The 14,932-nt window shown below is 38.1% G+C and overlaps 1 protein-coding gene across 7 annotated transcripts in view; it reads left to right on the plus strand.

Moving 5' to 3' along the window:
• Mtmr1 (myotubularin related protein 1) overlaps positions 1-14,932 on the plus strand; it is an 87,381-nt gene that overhangs the window by 34,004 nt on the left and 38,445 nt on the right. For 6 of the 7 annotated variants that reach the window (XM_036174289.1, XM_036174290.1, XM_036174293.1 and 3 more), the window contains 6 exons: positions 1,114-1,215; positions 1,451-1,534; positions 2,217-2,366; positions 3,197-3,385; positions 10,188-10,373; positions 11,410-11,616. In XM_036174289.1, coding sequence (XP_036030182.1) covers positions 1,114-1,215; positions 1,451-1,534; positions 2,217-2,366; positions 3,197-3,385; positions 10,188-10,373; positions 11,410-11,616 — 918 coding nt within the window. The remainder of the gene's footprint in view (positions 1-1,113; positions 1,216-1,450; positions 1,535-2,216; positions 2,367-3,196; positions 3,386-10,187; positions 10,374-11,409; positions 11,617-14,932) is intronic. The other variant, XM_036174295.1, reaches the window with a different exon arrangement.

The following is a 14,932-nucleotide window of genomic DNA, read 5'->3' on the forward strand; positions in this document are numbered from 1 at the left end:
GCCGTTCTTTTGTTGTTATAACACAATGTCACAATAACTTTACTTCCCAAGATGCTATTCTTTGTTTGTCATTATATTTATTTTCAAATTTCATTTGATGGTAAAGAAGAATGATATTTTTTGTGTTTAGTTGACAGGAACATCGATTTAAAAGGTTGGGAGGTGACACTTAAAACACTGTCATGAGGAGAAATCACACCATTAAGAGCTAGACTTGATGTACTCACTAGTCCTGCTAACTTGTGGTTGGGCATTTGGCCATCAGGGAGGGCATTGGGACAAGGGAGGGCATTTTAAGAAGTGATCTTAAGAAACAGCATTATATTGCTACAAGGACTTGCTGAGAACTATAGTCTCCACATGGAACAGACTACTTTCAGTGAGTACATAGGGGGAAGAATCTACAACATTTCTTTTTCATGGATGAAGTAAATTATGTAGTTGGCTCTCTCAGCAACTTAACCTGAACAATAAATTCCATGGCATACCTTTGGCCAGTAAGTACACAGAGTGTAATGGCACATATTTTGTGTATAATCCTTCTTCTTCTTTTTGGGGGGAATTTCTTTTTTTTCCCTGACATAGTATTTTTACTGATTATTTGTGAATTTTGTACAATGCACCCCTATCATACCTACTTACTATTCCTCCCAGGTCCACCCTCCCATCCTTGTTCCCTGCTCTACAAAAACAAAAAACAAAAACAACAACAACAAAAAAAAACAAACAACAACAAAAACAAACAAACAAAAAAAACCAATGAAGTCCAGTTTGTATTGATCATATACTCATTGAAGCATGGTCAAACTTCCAGTGGCTAGCCTCTTAAAGAAAACTGAGTCCTCCCTACCTCATCCCCTGTCAGAAGCCATCAACTATGAAGAGCTACATTTCAGCATGACTCTTAATTATTTATTCTGTTGACACTCCCCCTGCCACACACATATCCTCTTTATTCCTGTTTCCTTAATTTTTCAAATCTCATTGTAAGTTTTTTTGTTACCTTGTCTTCTGTTAGTCTGAGAACTGTAGGGTACAAAATGATGGATAAATAAGAATCTTTTATGTATTTATGACAGGGTATCTGGCTAACAGGTGCTCATTGTTTACTAGGATATGAGGAACCTGAGACTTGCATATAAGCAGGAAGAACAACGAAAACTTGGAATATTTGAAAACCTGAACAAGCATGCTTTTCCTCTTTCTAATGGGCAGGCAAGTACAACAGAGTAAACCTTTACTGCATGCATCTATGGGTATCCAATAATTCCTTATTTACATATTCCTTTACAGGTTGCCTTTATTTTTTTTTATGTTGCAACTAAATTCAAATATTTGGATTCTATCTCTTCTGTGTAATAATTAAGAAAATCTTCTAATTTGCTACTTTGAAATTCGCAGATTAAAATAGGAATTCTAACACAAATGCTGACATGTATTTTATGTACAGGTGCTATTTGCATTCAACTATAAAGAAAAGTTTCCAGTAAATGGCTGGAAAGTTTATGATCCAGTATCTGAATATAAGAGACAGGTAGAGTATGTCACTTGTCATATGGAATATGATAGCTTAAATGTCTTTTTTCTCTACAAAAAGTTGGGTTAGGTATGTAGCAGGGGAGTAGAAGCTGTATGACAATCTGTAACGTAGACCTAGCTTTTCTAGCATGTTGCTTCTCAATTCCCTGGGCGCCCTCTTCTATGCCATATCTTTGACTCCATTGCTCTTTAGTCATCATTTTCCAGAGGGATTAGTAGGATGTGTGGACAAGGGTTTGCAGCTCAGAATTTTGTGAACCCATCCTCCCTTCCTTCTTCCTTCCTCCCTCTTTCTCCTTTTTCTTCTTGCTTGCCTGCCTGCCTTGCTGCTGTTTTCATGCATGTCTTTTCTACCTTCCTATCTGGCTTCTTCTTACCTGACCTCTTTCCTTTTTCCTTTCCCACTCTCCCTCCCAGGATTATGTACATACTAGGCAAGCACTCTCTTATCAGTCCATCTGCTTCTAGATTTTTTTAAAAGATTTCATAAATAATTGGTGGATAAGGATCCAAATTGCCATTATATTTTATGTGAAGCATTATTATTTAAGTAACAATAAACCAGTTATGAATGAATTTTCATTTAAAATAAGGAACAGATGAGATGCATACATTCTTTGTTTGTTTGTAAAATAGAGATGAGTATTTTCCCTTCTTCCTTCTCTAACACTCTATAGGGCTTGCCAAATGAGAGTTGGAAAATATCCAGAATAAACAGTAATTATGAGTTCTGTGATACCTACCCTGCCGTCATTGTTGTGCCAACTAGTGTAAAAGATGATGACCTTTCAAAAGTGGCAGCCTTTCGAGCAAAAGGCAGAGTCCCTGTAAGTAATAGGCATTGCTATTTAGATAGAAACAGACACTGTACTGTATCTAATAACAAAATGGAAAGTAGAAAATTAGCTAATAAATCTGACTGTATCTTTGATTCTTAAGAAAAACGCTCATTTGCTGTCTCACTCTTGTATATATCCTATCTCTAAATGCAAAGGTACCTTAAATTTTGCCCTTGGGATATAGCCAAGAATAATAGAGGAATATCAAGAATGAACATGCTATTGCACTACAGCTTACCTCATTGGTCCCACCATTCACTCTGGAGAAAATATATCCTTTCTTCTTGCTGTGTGCATTGCTGTAGCTGCTTGCCAAGAGGGAAGTCATGTTTTTTGCTCTGAGTTTACATAAGAATAATCTCGTGTCACTTGACCACTGCAGAAAAATGGAAGATCTGGTGGTAGAGTTATAGGTTTTTTTTTTTTTTTTTTTAATATGAGACCTCATCAGGCTATTTATGTTATTGTAGAGATATAGAGGATTTTTTTTATATTAGAAAAACATATGAAACTAGCTAGCCAAATAGAAATGGGACTAGAGTTTAGTAATAGTTTGGCCTCACTTTTATTTTACTTAAAATAATAGAATTTGGAAGGCAGATAGGGATTTTTTAGAGAGTGTCAAGTCAAATTTCTTTTAGTATAACCAACACATTGTCATGGCCACTATAGTGCTATGACTAGCTTACCTACTCAGAGCTGTAAGGAAACTCTTTAGGAGAGATTGTACTTTTCTTATCAATTAATTAGATCATATGTTGTTTTATTAATGATATCTATCAGCAGGTATTTTTTATTTGTTGTTTTAAAAATATTAGGTGTTGTCATGGATTCACCCAGAAAGTCAGGCAACAATTATGCGTTGCAGCCAACCACTGGTGGGTCCCAATGATAAACGCTGCAAAGAAGATGAAAAATACCTGCAGACAATAATGGATGCTAATGCACAGTCACATAAACTTATCATCTTTGATGCCCGACAGAACAGCGTTGCTGATACCAACAAGGTACATTGTTCAATAGCCTTGTAGAAAATTTGGATTTTTTACATACTTTCTATATGTCTTCATGGTTTTGGAACAGGCCATTGAATTCCTTATATGTGAACTTTGAGTCTTTTGATGTAGTCTGTATCTATCCCTCCCTCTTTAATGCTCTATGGACTATGTTCAGCATCCTACATTGGCTGGTATCTTGTTTTCATTACTTCTCCACAGTTTTCTCTGATGACTCAATCAAAGCCTCAGAGAGAGAACTGCGTAAATGAGTATGTATTTTAGTGAAAGAACCATATATCCCTAGGAAATCCCTCTAATAAATTTACTGATTATTTAGCCAATTCATATCTTTTCATATATTTTATATATTATTTTATATATTTATCCATATAAATATATATTTAGAAAAGACTCAGCTATATGAAGCTACAAATATATAAAATTTCCATAAGTCATATAAAGCAGTACTAAATATGTGACACGTGATACAAACACATCTACTTGTGGCTCCTGTTTGATCTCCATGAGTTAAAAGGGGATGAGTCCTTTATATGCATAAAAACTTGAAGATTAAGCTCTTAGTACTTGTTATGCACATGGGGCGAGGCTTTGATTTGAATCATTTCTCTTCGCCATGAACAGTTTTCCAATAGTCTGTAATTGAAGACATACCTTCAGTAGTCAGAGGTCTTTACCTCTTCTCAAGTAAAATTTCAGTTACTGGAAAACTGACAGTCTATTACCATCTCATTCATATTTGTAATGTGACACTTGGTTAACACAGCTAATGAACACCCAGTAGGAACAATGTGTTGGGGGAAATAACAAAGGCAGACTGTTTGAGGTGCTATAAATAGGAGGAGAAACTTTGTTTGCTTGGGAGGGGAAGGTGAAATGACTAGTCCTTACATAGACTTAGCTAGGGCTTTGCAGAGTAGATGGCACTTGAGCTGCTTTATATAGTCAGGTAGTTCTGCAGAACATTCCAAACAGTTTGAATACCTGTCCAACAATGTGGTAGGACATGGATTTTATAAGACTGGCACGAAGGATGATGGCTAGCACCATTATCATCTGACATGTGTGTTTGTGTGCCCAACTTTTTCTTGTCAGCTTGCTCCATGTCTTTCCCTAATGTTTATTCCATCATTAATTAACTACAGCTGCCAAAAGGTCAACCTCCTACCTCTATAGTGGCTGTCACTGAGGAAAGCATTCAAGTTTGCTCTCATCATTAATGACCTTAGATGGACCACTCCATTCTCTTGACTTTCATAGTTTCTTAAACCTCTCTCAACCCAACCTCCATATTCTTCTCAGTATATGGCCTGGTATTCTTGTAATTTATTGGTTCCTCTTCCTTTTCCCAATTTTCAATGGTAAAATTACTTAAACTTGGTTTGGGATTTCCTTTTTTGTTCCATAACTATCTGCCATGGTCATCTACTATGAGTCAGGATTTTAAAGAAGGTTTTATGCTGAATTGCACATGACAGTGTCTCCAGCTCTGAACCCTCCTGAGGTTAGACCAAATCCCCATGTTTGACATCTCTACTACTGAGTTGGCAACTTCTGTGGTCAAGGATACCACCCAGAATTCTGACTTGGAGGCTAAGTTATGGGGTTGATTGCTAAGATGGGAGAAGAATGGGGCTGAACCTGTCATGGAAACTATCACAAGTTCAAAATCACATAAAGTTGTTGTCCTTCTAAAGGGTCCAAGAGAGAGTCTACTTCTTACCTCCTCTATTGTCTCATAGTCAAAGCAGCACTCCTGAGCTTGTAGCTATACACTGCAATCTACCTCATCTTCACTTGCCTTCCTCCTACTGTGTGTGCTTCTTTGTCTCTTCCTCCTCTTTCTTCTAAGGATATTGTATTGACCTTCAGGGTCCACTTGAGGTAATCCAGGATTATCCCTCCAGTTTATGGTCTTTAATCACATTTTCAAAGACCTGTTTTGTTTTTCAAATAAGGTTGCATTCACAGTTGGCAGGGATTTATTGTGTCTTCAATGGGAGCCACTGTTCAGCCTATTGTATCATCTCCTCTTCTTCTCTTCTGTCTTCTCTCTCTCCTGCTCTCCTTCCCTTCCCCTCTCCCCACTCTTCATTGTTTTCCTTAAATACTGATCTTTGTCATACTTCTGGCCTACTCTTCTATCTTTACATTATACATTTTCCTGGAACACCTTGCAACATGTTTCTGTCTTCCTTTGTCACCCATCCATATGACAAATATTCCACATTTATGTTCAGAGTTCATACTTCTTCTGAGTTCCATTTGTATCCCATGGCCTATAAATATCTCCAGCTGAGTTTTCTCAAAGAGTCATTTTGTCCTCACTGTACTCAAAAGCAAACAAGATTCCCCATAGAATATGTTCCTTCTCTTATAGACTCTCAATAAATGATGCTGATCTCCTCTGCCCGTCCCACCAGACTTGGAGAACCTAAAAGACCAAAGCCTCCACTTACTCATTATTGTCCTAGTATAAGCTAGGGCAGGACATTTGCATACACTGGATAGTTGGTTGCAGGGGACATAAGCCTCTACCCCCAGAACAGAAAACAGAGGGTTGGAGCCATTGCCAAGGCATCAGGGACTCTGCATCTTAGGGGAAGGGACAAGCGGGGCCAAGTAGAAGATCTGTCAGGGAAAAAAATCTCTCTGAAAAAGCTCTCAATCCTTTTCACTGACCCAATGAAACACCAAGAAGTTTTCACTTCTGACAACAAGCACATGACTGAATGTGTGTGGACAAGTACAACCCATTCCAGGGACAGTGCCAGGTCAAAAACTTAATATTGACTCAAAAACCTCCCATGATAAAAGAGCAGAAACTTGATTTTGACCGGTGAATGAAACTGGGAGAGTAATGGCCACCATTGGCTACAGCTGAGTTTTCTCTGAGACCCAGAAAGCCAACCTGGGGAATGTAGTAACAATATAGAGAAAGGCAGCTTGGGAAATGTAGTCCATAGAGAAACATTGACATCGTTAAAAGAGCTCATGGCAATCTTAAGATGCAGCTTCAAAAAATTAAGAAGGGGGAAATTGTACCCTCAGAAGCTTGCTGGCTGTCTGACTTTGGTGAAGAGTGTAGAACAGAGGAATGTCAGCTCCAGTGACGCTCCTCCAGAGGCCTAATAGCTGTACAGGAACTTTTTTCTATGAGCTTTATAGCAGCTCAGTACAGTAATTAATTACTCATGATTTGCAAACTCTTTCTTTGCCTTGTCAGAAAATAATATAAATAGTTCTTTTAAGAAATCTCTTCTAGATATTTGCTAAAGTTTGTAAAATAGTTCTATAGAATTTCCTTTTGAATGTTTATAAAAATTATAAATAAGTATAGTGATATTCATGTTAGTTGTAAATATGTATAGTGATGTTAAGAGATCTTTTCTAGATATGTGGTAAAGTTTGTAAAATAGTCCTATAGTTTTCTTTTTGAATATAGGTTTGTAAAAAGTGTAAATGTTGAATGTAAGTTCATATTAGAATCATTTTTATTACTCCATCAATATCTGTCTAGTCCAGACAAATTAGGTAACATTAATTTTTAAAGGATAAACTAAATCAATGACATTAGAAGCATCTTGAAGTTTTTATTACTCTGAACACTTTTTATGGTAGCCCAAGATATAATTTTATGGTCTCAATGGTCCCTGGAAAACTTAAGCAAAGATGTCATAATTAGGGGAGCTTTGCTGTCTTCTTCCTAAAAGTCTCCACTCCTCATCTGTTCCTGTTTAAAAAGTGGTAGGCCTCCCACAATTGAGTTAGTTTGTACAGAAATTCTACTGCTGTGGAAGGAACACATGTATATATCAGCTACTTAAACAACTAAAAGTGTTTTTATAATTAGCATGGAGTTTTCTTTACTTGAGTGGATACTTTGAAGTGTTTTGAAATGACTGTTTTCTCCTGGGAATCAAAATTGTCTCTTGAAAATTTTATTGAACATCTGTTAGAAGAGAGTTTTGATTTACAAAAGGGCTTGGTGCAGCTAAGACTGGTGTAGTCACATTAGACCCATTCTAATATGGACATTCCATCTTTATTATACTCTACTCCTTTACTGGGAGGTGTGGCAGTTGTGAAGATCACTGTAACTATTTGCAAGCTCTTTGTAGGCACCGGAGTTGGAGCTGAGTTAAGCTTTGTACCCCCTCCTGCCAGAGGCTGGTAGTCAAAGATGGGCAGCTTTCTTCTTGATAGCTTCTAACTTAAGCCAGAGTATGCTTGATGGAAAGTGTATCTTCATGACAGGTAAGGAAGATTATTCAAGAAGGATGACCTAAAACAGGCACAGTCTATCTGAGGGTCCTGAGGGCCCTTTATTATATCAAGAAGGGGTAGTTATGGAGGCCCACAAAGGTTTCCTACTGAGATCTGAGCTTGCTTTACTCACCAGGGCTGCATTAGAGGATTGCTTGACCATATGTGTAGTTAGCAAGTGATTGAAAGGGTCTGCATTTGGCTGTGCTACAGAGAGGTCTTTTGTTCCACCCCTTGGCATTCCTATAAAGAGCCCTTTAGAAGAGATGGGGGCAGTGGATAATGATCCTGGCCCTCCGGAGGCTATCCTGTGTTTCTAACTATTTCTCTCCCCTCTGCTCTTCTATCTGATACCTCTAATCCTCTCCTCAAGAGTACCCCTGGGAAAAAAGTTGGAGCTGGTCTACCACACCCCACCATACTTGGAGAGCCGAAAAGACCAGAGTCTCCACTTAATCATTATTTTCCCAATACTAAGCTAGGGCAGGACATTTGTATACACTGGATAGTTGGTTGCAGCCTTAATTAATAGCCTGTATTTGTATTACATATATGTGTACCTTTTCATCAAGATAAAATTCAAGTAACACAAAACTCCTTAGTTTACACTTCCATGACTTCCAATATATTCACTATAAAAGTAGCACTACTATCTGAATCTATCACCCCAAATAGAAACTTTGTACCCATTTTGCTGTCAGTCCCCATTCCTTTTTCCCAGCCTCTGGTACCAATTAATATGTTTTTATCTTTAGAGATTCCCCTGAACTGGACACTTCATAGAAATGAATTCATACATTTAAGTACTCCTTTGTGTCTCTCTCCTTTCACTCATTTTAAAAATTAATCCATTTTGTTGCATCTGTACTCCATTCCTTTTTATGGGTGAATAATATTCCATTATATATAAAGACTACATTCTATTTGCCTAACTATCTGTTTCTGGACATTTAAATTGCTTATAACTATTGGATATTGTGATACAACTCTTATATTCATGGGTATACAAGCCAAAGAACTCAGAACAGGTATTTAAATAAAACTTGCATACAAATGTTCATAATGATTGGACAATATGGGAATTCTTTGTGTAACTTTTGATGAACCATCAAATTGTCTTCCACAGCAGTTGAAGCTTTTTAGATTCCTACCAGTTTCTCTGCACTCTCATATAAATGTGTTTTGAATACTGACCTCTATAAAATGTAAGCTAGCTACAGACCATTTTTTTATAAGCTTACTAAGAGGTCATCCTTATCTTCTTTTTTGTTAGATTTATTTCTCTTATTAAATTGTTAAGATAAATTTTGTGGTTGCAGAACTCTAAACTGTTTCATTATGCAGAAATTTTATGGCAGTATGACATTTTCTTGGTAGCAGAAGGAACTTTCAGTAAGGGCCAGTTGGTACTGACTTAAAAACCATAATGGGTAAAGGAGGATTATTAAGGCTTAAATTGTATCCTCAAAAAAAGAATACATTGAAATCCTGACTCCTAGTACTTATGAAAGTATATTTTGAAAGATTCCTTATAAATGTAATCAAGTTAAACCAAAGACAGATTAGGATGGGCCTTAATTCAGCATGACAGACTTGCTTTTTTATTGTATTTATTTGTGTGCATGCTCATATGTATAGGCCAAAAGACAACTTTGCAGGATTTAGTTCTCTCTTTTTACCATATGGGTCCTAGGTATCAGTAAAACTCAGGTTGCCAGGCTTGGTGACAAGTACCTTCTCTGCTAAGCCATCTTGCTAGCCCAACAAGTATTTTTTTTATGAGAACAACAGAAGCAGAGACAAAGGTGAGAAGATCAAGTGCAAGTATGGAAGTAGAGATTAAGGCAATGAGTGTATAAACCTAGAATTCCTAGGGATATTAGGAACAGGAGAGCCAAGGAGTAGTAAGTATGCTCTGTGGTTGTTGGTCTTGATCATCAGTCGATGGGATTTAGAATCATATAGACACACTCCGGGTATGACTTTGAGAGTGATACCAGGAAGGTTCGACTAAGAAGGGAAGACTCACCCTGAATGTGGACAGCTCCATTTCTTAGGCTGGGTCCTGGGCTAAATAAAATGGAGAAAGTGACCATTAATGTGACCAGATACCTCTCACATCTATCACTATTCTTTCTCTGCTGTAATGGACTATGTCCTCTCAGACTGTGAGCCACTTTCCTTCCTTAAGTACTTTTGTCAGATACTTTGTCACAGCAATGAGAAAAGTAAGTAGCATATTCTTCCAGAAGCTTCCAAGGGAGGCTGACCCTGTGGCACCTGTATTTCAGCCTTCTGGCCTTGAGAACTTAGATTTGGTGGTGGTGAAGGTGCACTGCAGTGAGAAGATGCATTTCTGTTTTGTGCTGCCAGTCCATGGTATACTGTTGTGTTCTGGCAGTTGTAGGGCAACCATGAAAGGGTATAGGAGTTTATTGCTTCTTTAGTGGTTAATGTCTGGTTACAGTAGATACAGTAGAAAAGTTAATTTCAGAAGAAGTGATGCATATCTTTTGCTTTTTTATAGGCAAAGGGTGGAGGATATGAAAGCGAAAGTGCTTATCCTAATGCAGAACTTGTGTTTTTGGAGATCCACAATATTCATGTGATGAGGGAGTCACTACGTAAATTAAAGGAGATCGTGTACCCTTCCATTGATGAGTCACGGTGGCTATCCAATGTGGATGGGACACATTGGCTGGAATATATAAGGGTAAATTAGTTCAATCTTTTATCTTCTTTCCAATTTAGACATCTAACATCTGTCATAAATATTCCTATTTCAAAGTGGTTTTTCTATACCACAGATTAATACATCTTGGCTATATATGAGAGCTTTTGAGCATTCTTCTTGGAAACAGTTGGACTATGGTCTTTGTGGAGGGCTTTTATGACAAAAATACACAGTGTTTTAATTATCAATTAAAAACAATTAACTTTGAGACAGAGTCTCATGTAGCCCAGGCTAGCCTCCAGATTTACTGTTTAGCTGAAGTTCTCTTGATCTTCTGATCCTCCTGACTCCACCACCTTCCTTGTTTTTTTTTTAATATTTGGTCTTATTTTTAATTATACACATATGCATACATACATACATACATACATACATATATATACACATATACTTATGGTGGTTGGTATGTGCACATGTGAGCATCTATACCTGCAGAGGCCAGAAGACTGTATTGGATCCCCTGAAGGTGGATTTAGAGATGTTTGTGAGCCACCTGACTTAAGTTCCAGGAACCAAAAACTTCAAGAACAATATGGACTCTTAACTGCTGTGCCAGCTTTCTAGCCCAACATTTCTTTATTTTTTTAATGGCAGAGTCTTTCTGTATAGTCTGGGATAGTTTTAAACTCACTACATAACTCAGACTAGTCTGAACTTGCCTCCCAAATGCTGGGATTACAGGTGTGTGCCATACCTAGTAAGTCAGGTTTTTAACAGAACCCTATGACCCTTCAATAAAGGACACCATTTACTTTGATGTTTTTCATAGTTAAAAAAAAACATGATGCCAACACTTCCTAGTGATTCTTAATTAATTTTGTGGTTTTTTGTTGTTGTTTATTTGTTTTGTGTTTTGTTTTGTTTGGGGTACTGGGGCTGGAGCCTAGGGACTTACTGAAGTAGAGCCTCAGCCCTACATGGCATTCTTATATTGTTTATAGGCTGGAACATCCAAACTTTTTCACAGAGGTTAACACTTAATGAAGCCTTGTCTATTTTACCTAATTTTCTGAAGGTGCTGCTTGCTGGGGCAGTAAGAATTGCTGATAAAATAGAATCTGGGAAAACGTCTGTGGTGATCCACTGCAGTGATGGGTGGGACCGAACATCCCAGCTCACATCTCTGGCAATGCTGATGTTGGACAGTTATTACCGGACCATTAAAGGATTTGAGGCTCTCATAGAAAAGGAGTGGATAAGCTTTGGACATAGATTTGCACTGGTATGTTGATCTGGTTTATGTTTAACTGTTTTGCTGTCCCACATACATGTACCTGTCATTTGGTAGCATATATTTACACACATAAACAGCCTTTTTCCTTTGCAGCAGACCAAATTTCCATAATAAAATACCAAGGACCTCCATATTGTATATTCCTGATGGGGATTATTTTGTATAGTTACACCTTTCTTTGAAAATGAAGTCAAATCCACTTAACACACAATTAACCACTTTAAAGTGCTCACAATACAGTGTCCTAGACTACATTCATAATGCTTTGTAACCAGTACTTCTTTCTAGTCCCCAGACCTATTTGTCATCCCAAACAGAAGCCATTCTTTTTCCCTTCAGCCCCCCAGACTCCTAATCTGCCTTTATAATGTCCAATGAGGTACCTACAATTAGTTAATTCTATGTGGATATATGAGTTTTTCCATAGCAAAGGACCACAGACTGGGTAACACAAACCACAAATGTATATTTTCTCACTGTTATGGAGGATGGAAGACCAAAAGCAAGTTCTAGTAGGGTTAGTCTCTCCTGAAGTCTCTCTTCTTGGTTTGTAGATGGCCATGTCATCTTCTTCTTGCCTCTTCCCACATGGCCTTTCCTTGGTATCTTTAAAGACAGCAGTCATATTGGGTCAGAACTTTAGTGACTGCTTTAAAGGTCCTGCCTCCAAATACAGTCACATTATAAAGTACTGGGACTTTGGGCATGCCATTCAGCCTGGAAACTCATGCTTTCAATTTGCAGAGCATATACCTGAGTGAATTGCTGGGTCATTTGGTAGGAATTTTGGAGCAGCCATTTGTATGTGACTGAAACTGGCAGTGAATTCTACTCTGCAAAGTCTCTTGGGCTGTTGGTCATACAGCTGAGCCAGTGTGTGAATAGGGCTTCAGGTCTGCAACCAGTACTTGCGGAGGAATTTCTGTTCTTTACATTACTTGTAGTTTCCATGAATGAGCCTCTAAGTTCATCAAACTAGTACCTGTTCTTGCCTGCTTTTATCATCTGTTTCTTGCACATTATTGTAGAACTTTCTAGCTGAGTTATTTCTATCCTTCCTCTGTTCCCATTGCTGTATAAATATGCTGGTATACCCTAAAGTACAACCCTTTTGACTTTATGATATCCTCCAGCTATCATTGCAGTTGTCTGCCTTCCTTTATTAGAACACCCATCAGAACTATTTTATGCATATGTATTTACCACCGCCTTTCTCTTTCTTGTCTGTCTTGACCCCACTTCAACTGGACTTCTTTCTCACACTCATTTGTCACAATTGATCTTATCACAGCCATTTTGCCAAACCCTTCCCTTACTTACCCTGAGCATTTGTGTTGTTATTTCCTTCTTTCAGAAGTGCATTTTTTCCCTAGGCTGTGGTTCTACAGTCATTTGCACCTTTTTCTGGTTTGGGCCCACCATCTTTCCTAACTCACTTTGGTGCTCTAGGGCTCAGCCCTGAGATTATTTATGTTTTCTGTATGCTTAATCTTTTAATGATCTCAGCCAGTGCCAAAACTTCGAGCCCATCTTCAGATCTATCATTCTCTTTACATCACCACCACTTCTCCCTTAATTTTGGTATATTCATCCCTTTCAGAAAGTCTCCTAAGTAGCTTTTTTGAAGTCTGTCCCCTAGCTTCCTGTCATCCCCCTGTAACCAAATGGAGCATTCCAAGAAACATGCCTAATGTTGTCACTGCCCAGTATGAACTCAGTGTGTCACTCAATGTGTCCCTAAGTCAACTCTCTAGTCTTACCTCTTAACTTCCTCCTCGTCACTCATTCCCTGAGTATGCACCCTAACCACCCACTTACAGTTCTTCAAGTTCCCCTCACCCTTTCTTACTGATTATAGTACATTCATGGATATATTAGGGAGAAGGTGTCTCCCTGCCATTCAAATGAGCCCTCCATCATGACTGCATCTTAGGTGACTACTCCCTTACACTCTCCTCGGCCTCATCCTAAAATTGTTCACTCCTTCCTTTCTGTCCACACTATACCCAATGCACATGCAAAAGCCCTTGCAGTAATGTATTACCCTTGTTATTTACAGGTCTTTACCCCCTTGACCATACCACAAATTAATTAATCCTTATACCCAGGCACTGTGCCGCAGTTGTCTTCATATCCTAGGTGCCTTGCCATGGATTGTGCATCTTCCACAGCCTATTAAATTGCCTAGAATTCTAAGGGCCAGGCAGGATACATTACACCAGAGAAGGTTAGTAGATGTTATAAAGAAAATGATAAAGACTGGAGAGTTGGCTCAGAGGGTAAATGTACTTGCCTTAAAATAGGAGCGAAATTCTGACATATGCTAAACATAGATAAACCTTCAAGACATTATGTTGAATGGAATAGGCCAGACACAAAATGATAAATACTGTATATTTTCCATTTACACCCAAGTAACTAGAATAGTGCAAAGTAGTATGTAGCAGGAATCTTAACAGGTCTAACCAGTTCCTCAGCTGATCCTGTTTCCTCAGATTGGAAACCTCTGTGTCCTCATCAGGAATGAATCTCAGCTGAACTGTGCTGCTCCAAAGCCTAAAAGCTTAACCAGCCAAATGCTTCTAGTTCCTGGTCTTCACGCCTTATATATCTTTATCTTTCTGCCATCACTCCCTGGGATTAAAGGCAAGAGTCACCATGCTTGGCTGTATCCTTGAACAGATGGATTTCTGCCTCTGGAATGCCAGGATTAAAGGCATGTGCTACCACTGCCTAACCTCTATGTTTAATATTGTGGCTGTTCTGTCTCTGACTCCAGATAAGTTTATTAGGGTGCACAGTATTTCAGGGAACACAATACCACCACAGTAGTATGCTTGTTGCCATGAATTATTGGGTATAGGATGGCCAGTTATTATTTAATAGGAACAGAGTTTCTATTTGAGAAGATGAAATTTCTGGAATGGATGATATTAATGATTATAAAACAATATGATTAATGCCATTTAACTGTACATTTAAGGGTGTTTTTAACCATTGGTAACCTTATGTTGCAATTTTTTATTTTTCGAAACATGTTTTAGATTGGGAGTGTCTTTTTTGTAAGCTGTGAACATATGTTGCTCTGATTGGTTGATAAATAAAGCTGTTTGGCCAATGGTGAGGCAGAATAGGGTAAGGTGGAACATTCTAACTAGAAAGGAGGAAGGAGAAAGGCACAACAGAGAAGATGCTGCCAGCTGCTGCCATGTCTCATAGTCATAAAAAAAGAATAAAATTCTAAGTTATTAAAACATTTTAAATGCCATATTTTGTAGATCTCTGAAGGGTTTGAAGATGACCT

Source organism: Onychomys torridus, chromosome X (genome assembly GCF_903995425.1).
Source record: "Onychomys torridus chromosome X, mOncTor1.1, whole genome shotgun sequence".
NCBI lineage: Eukaryota > Metazoa > Chordata > Mammalia > Rodentia > Cricetidae > Onychomys > Onychomys torridus.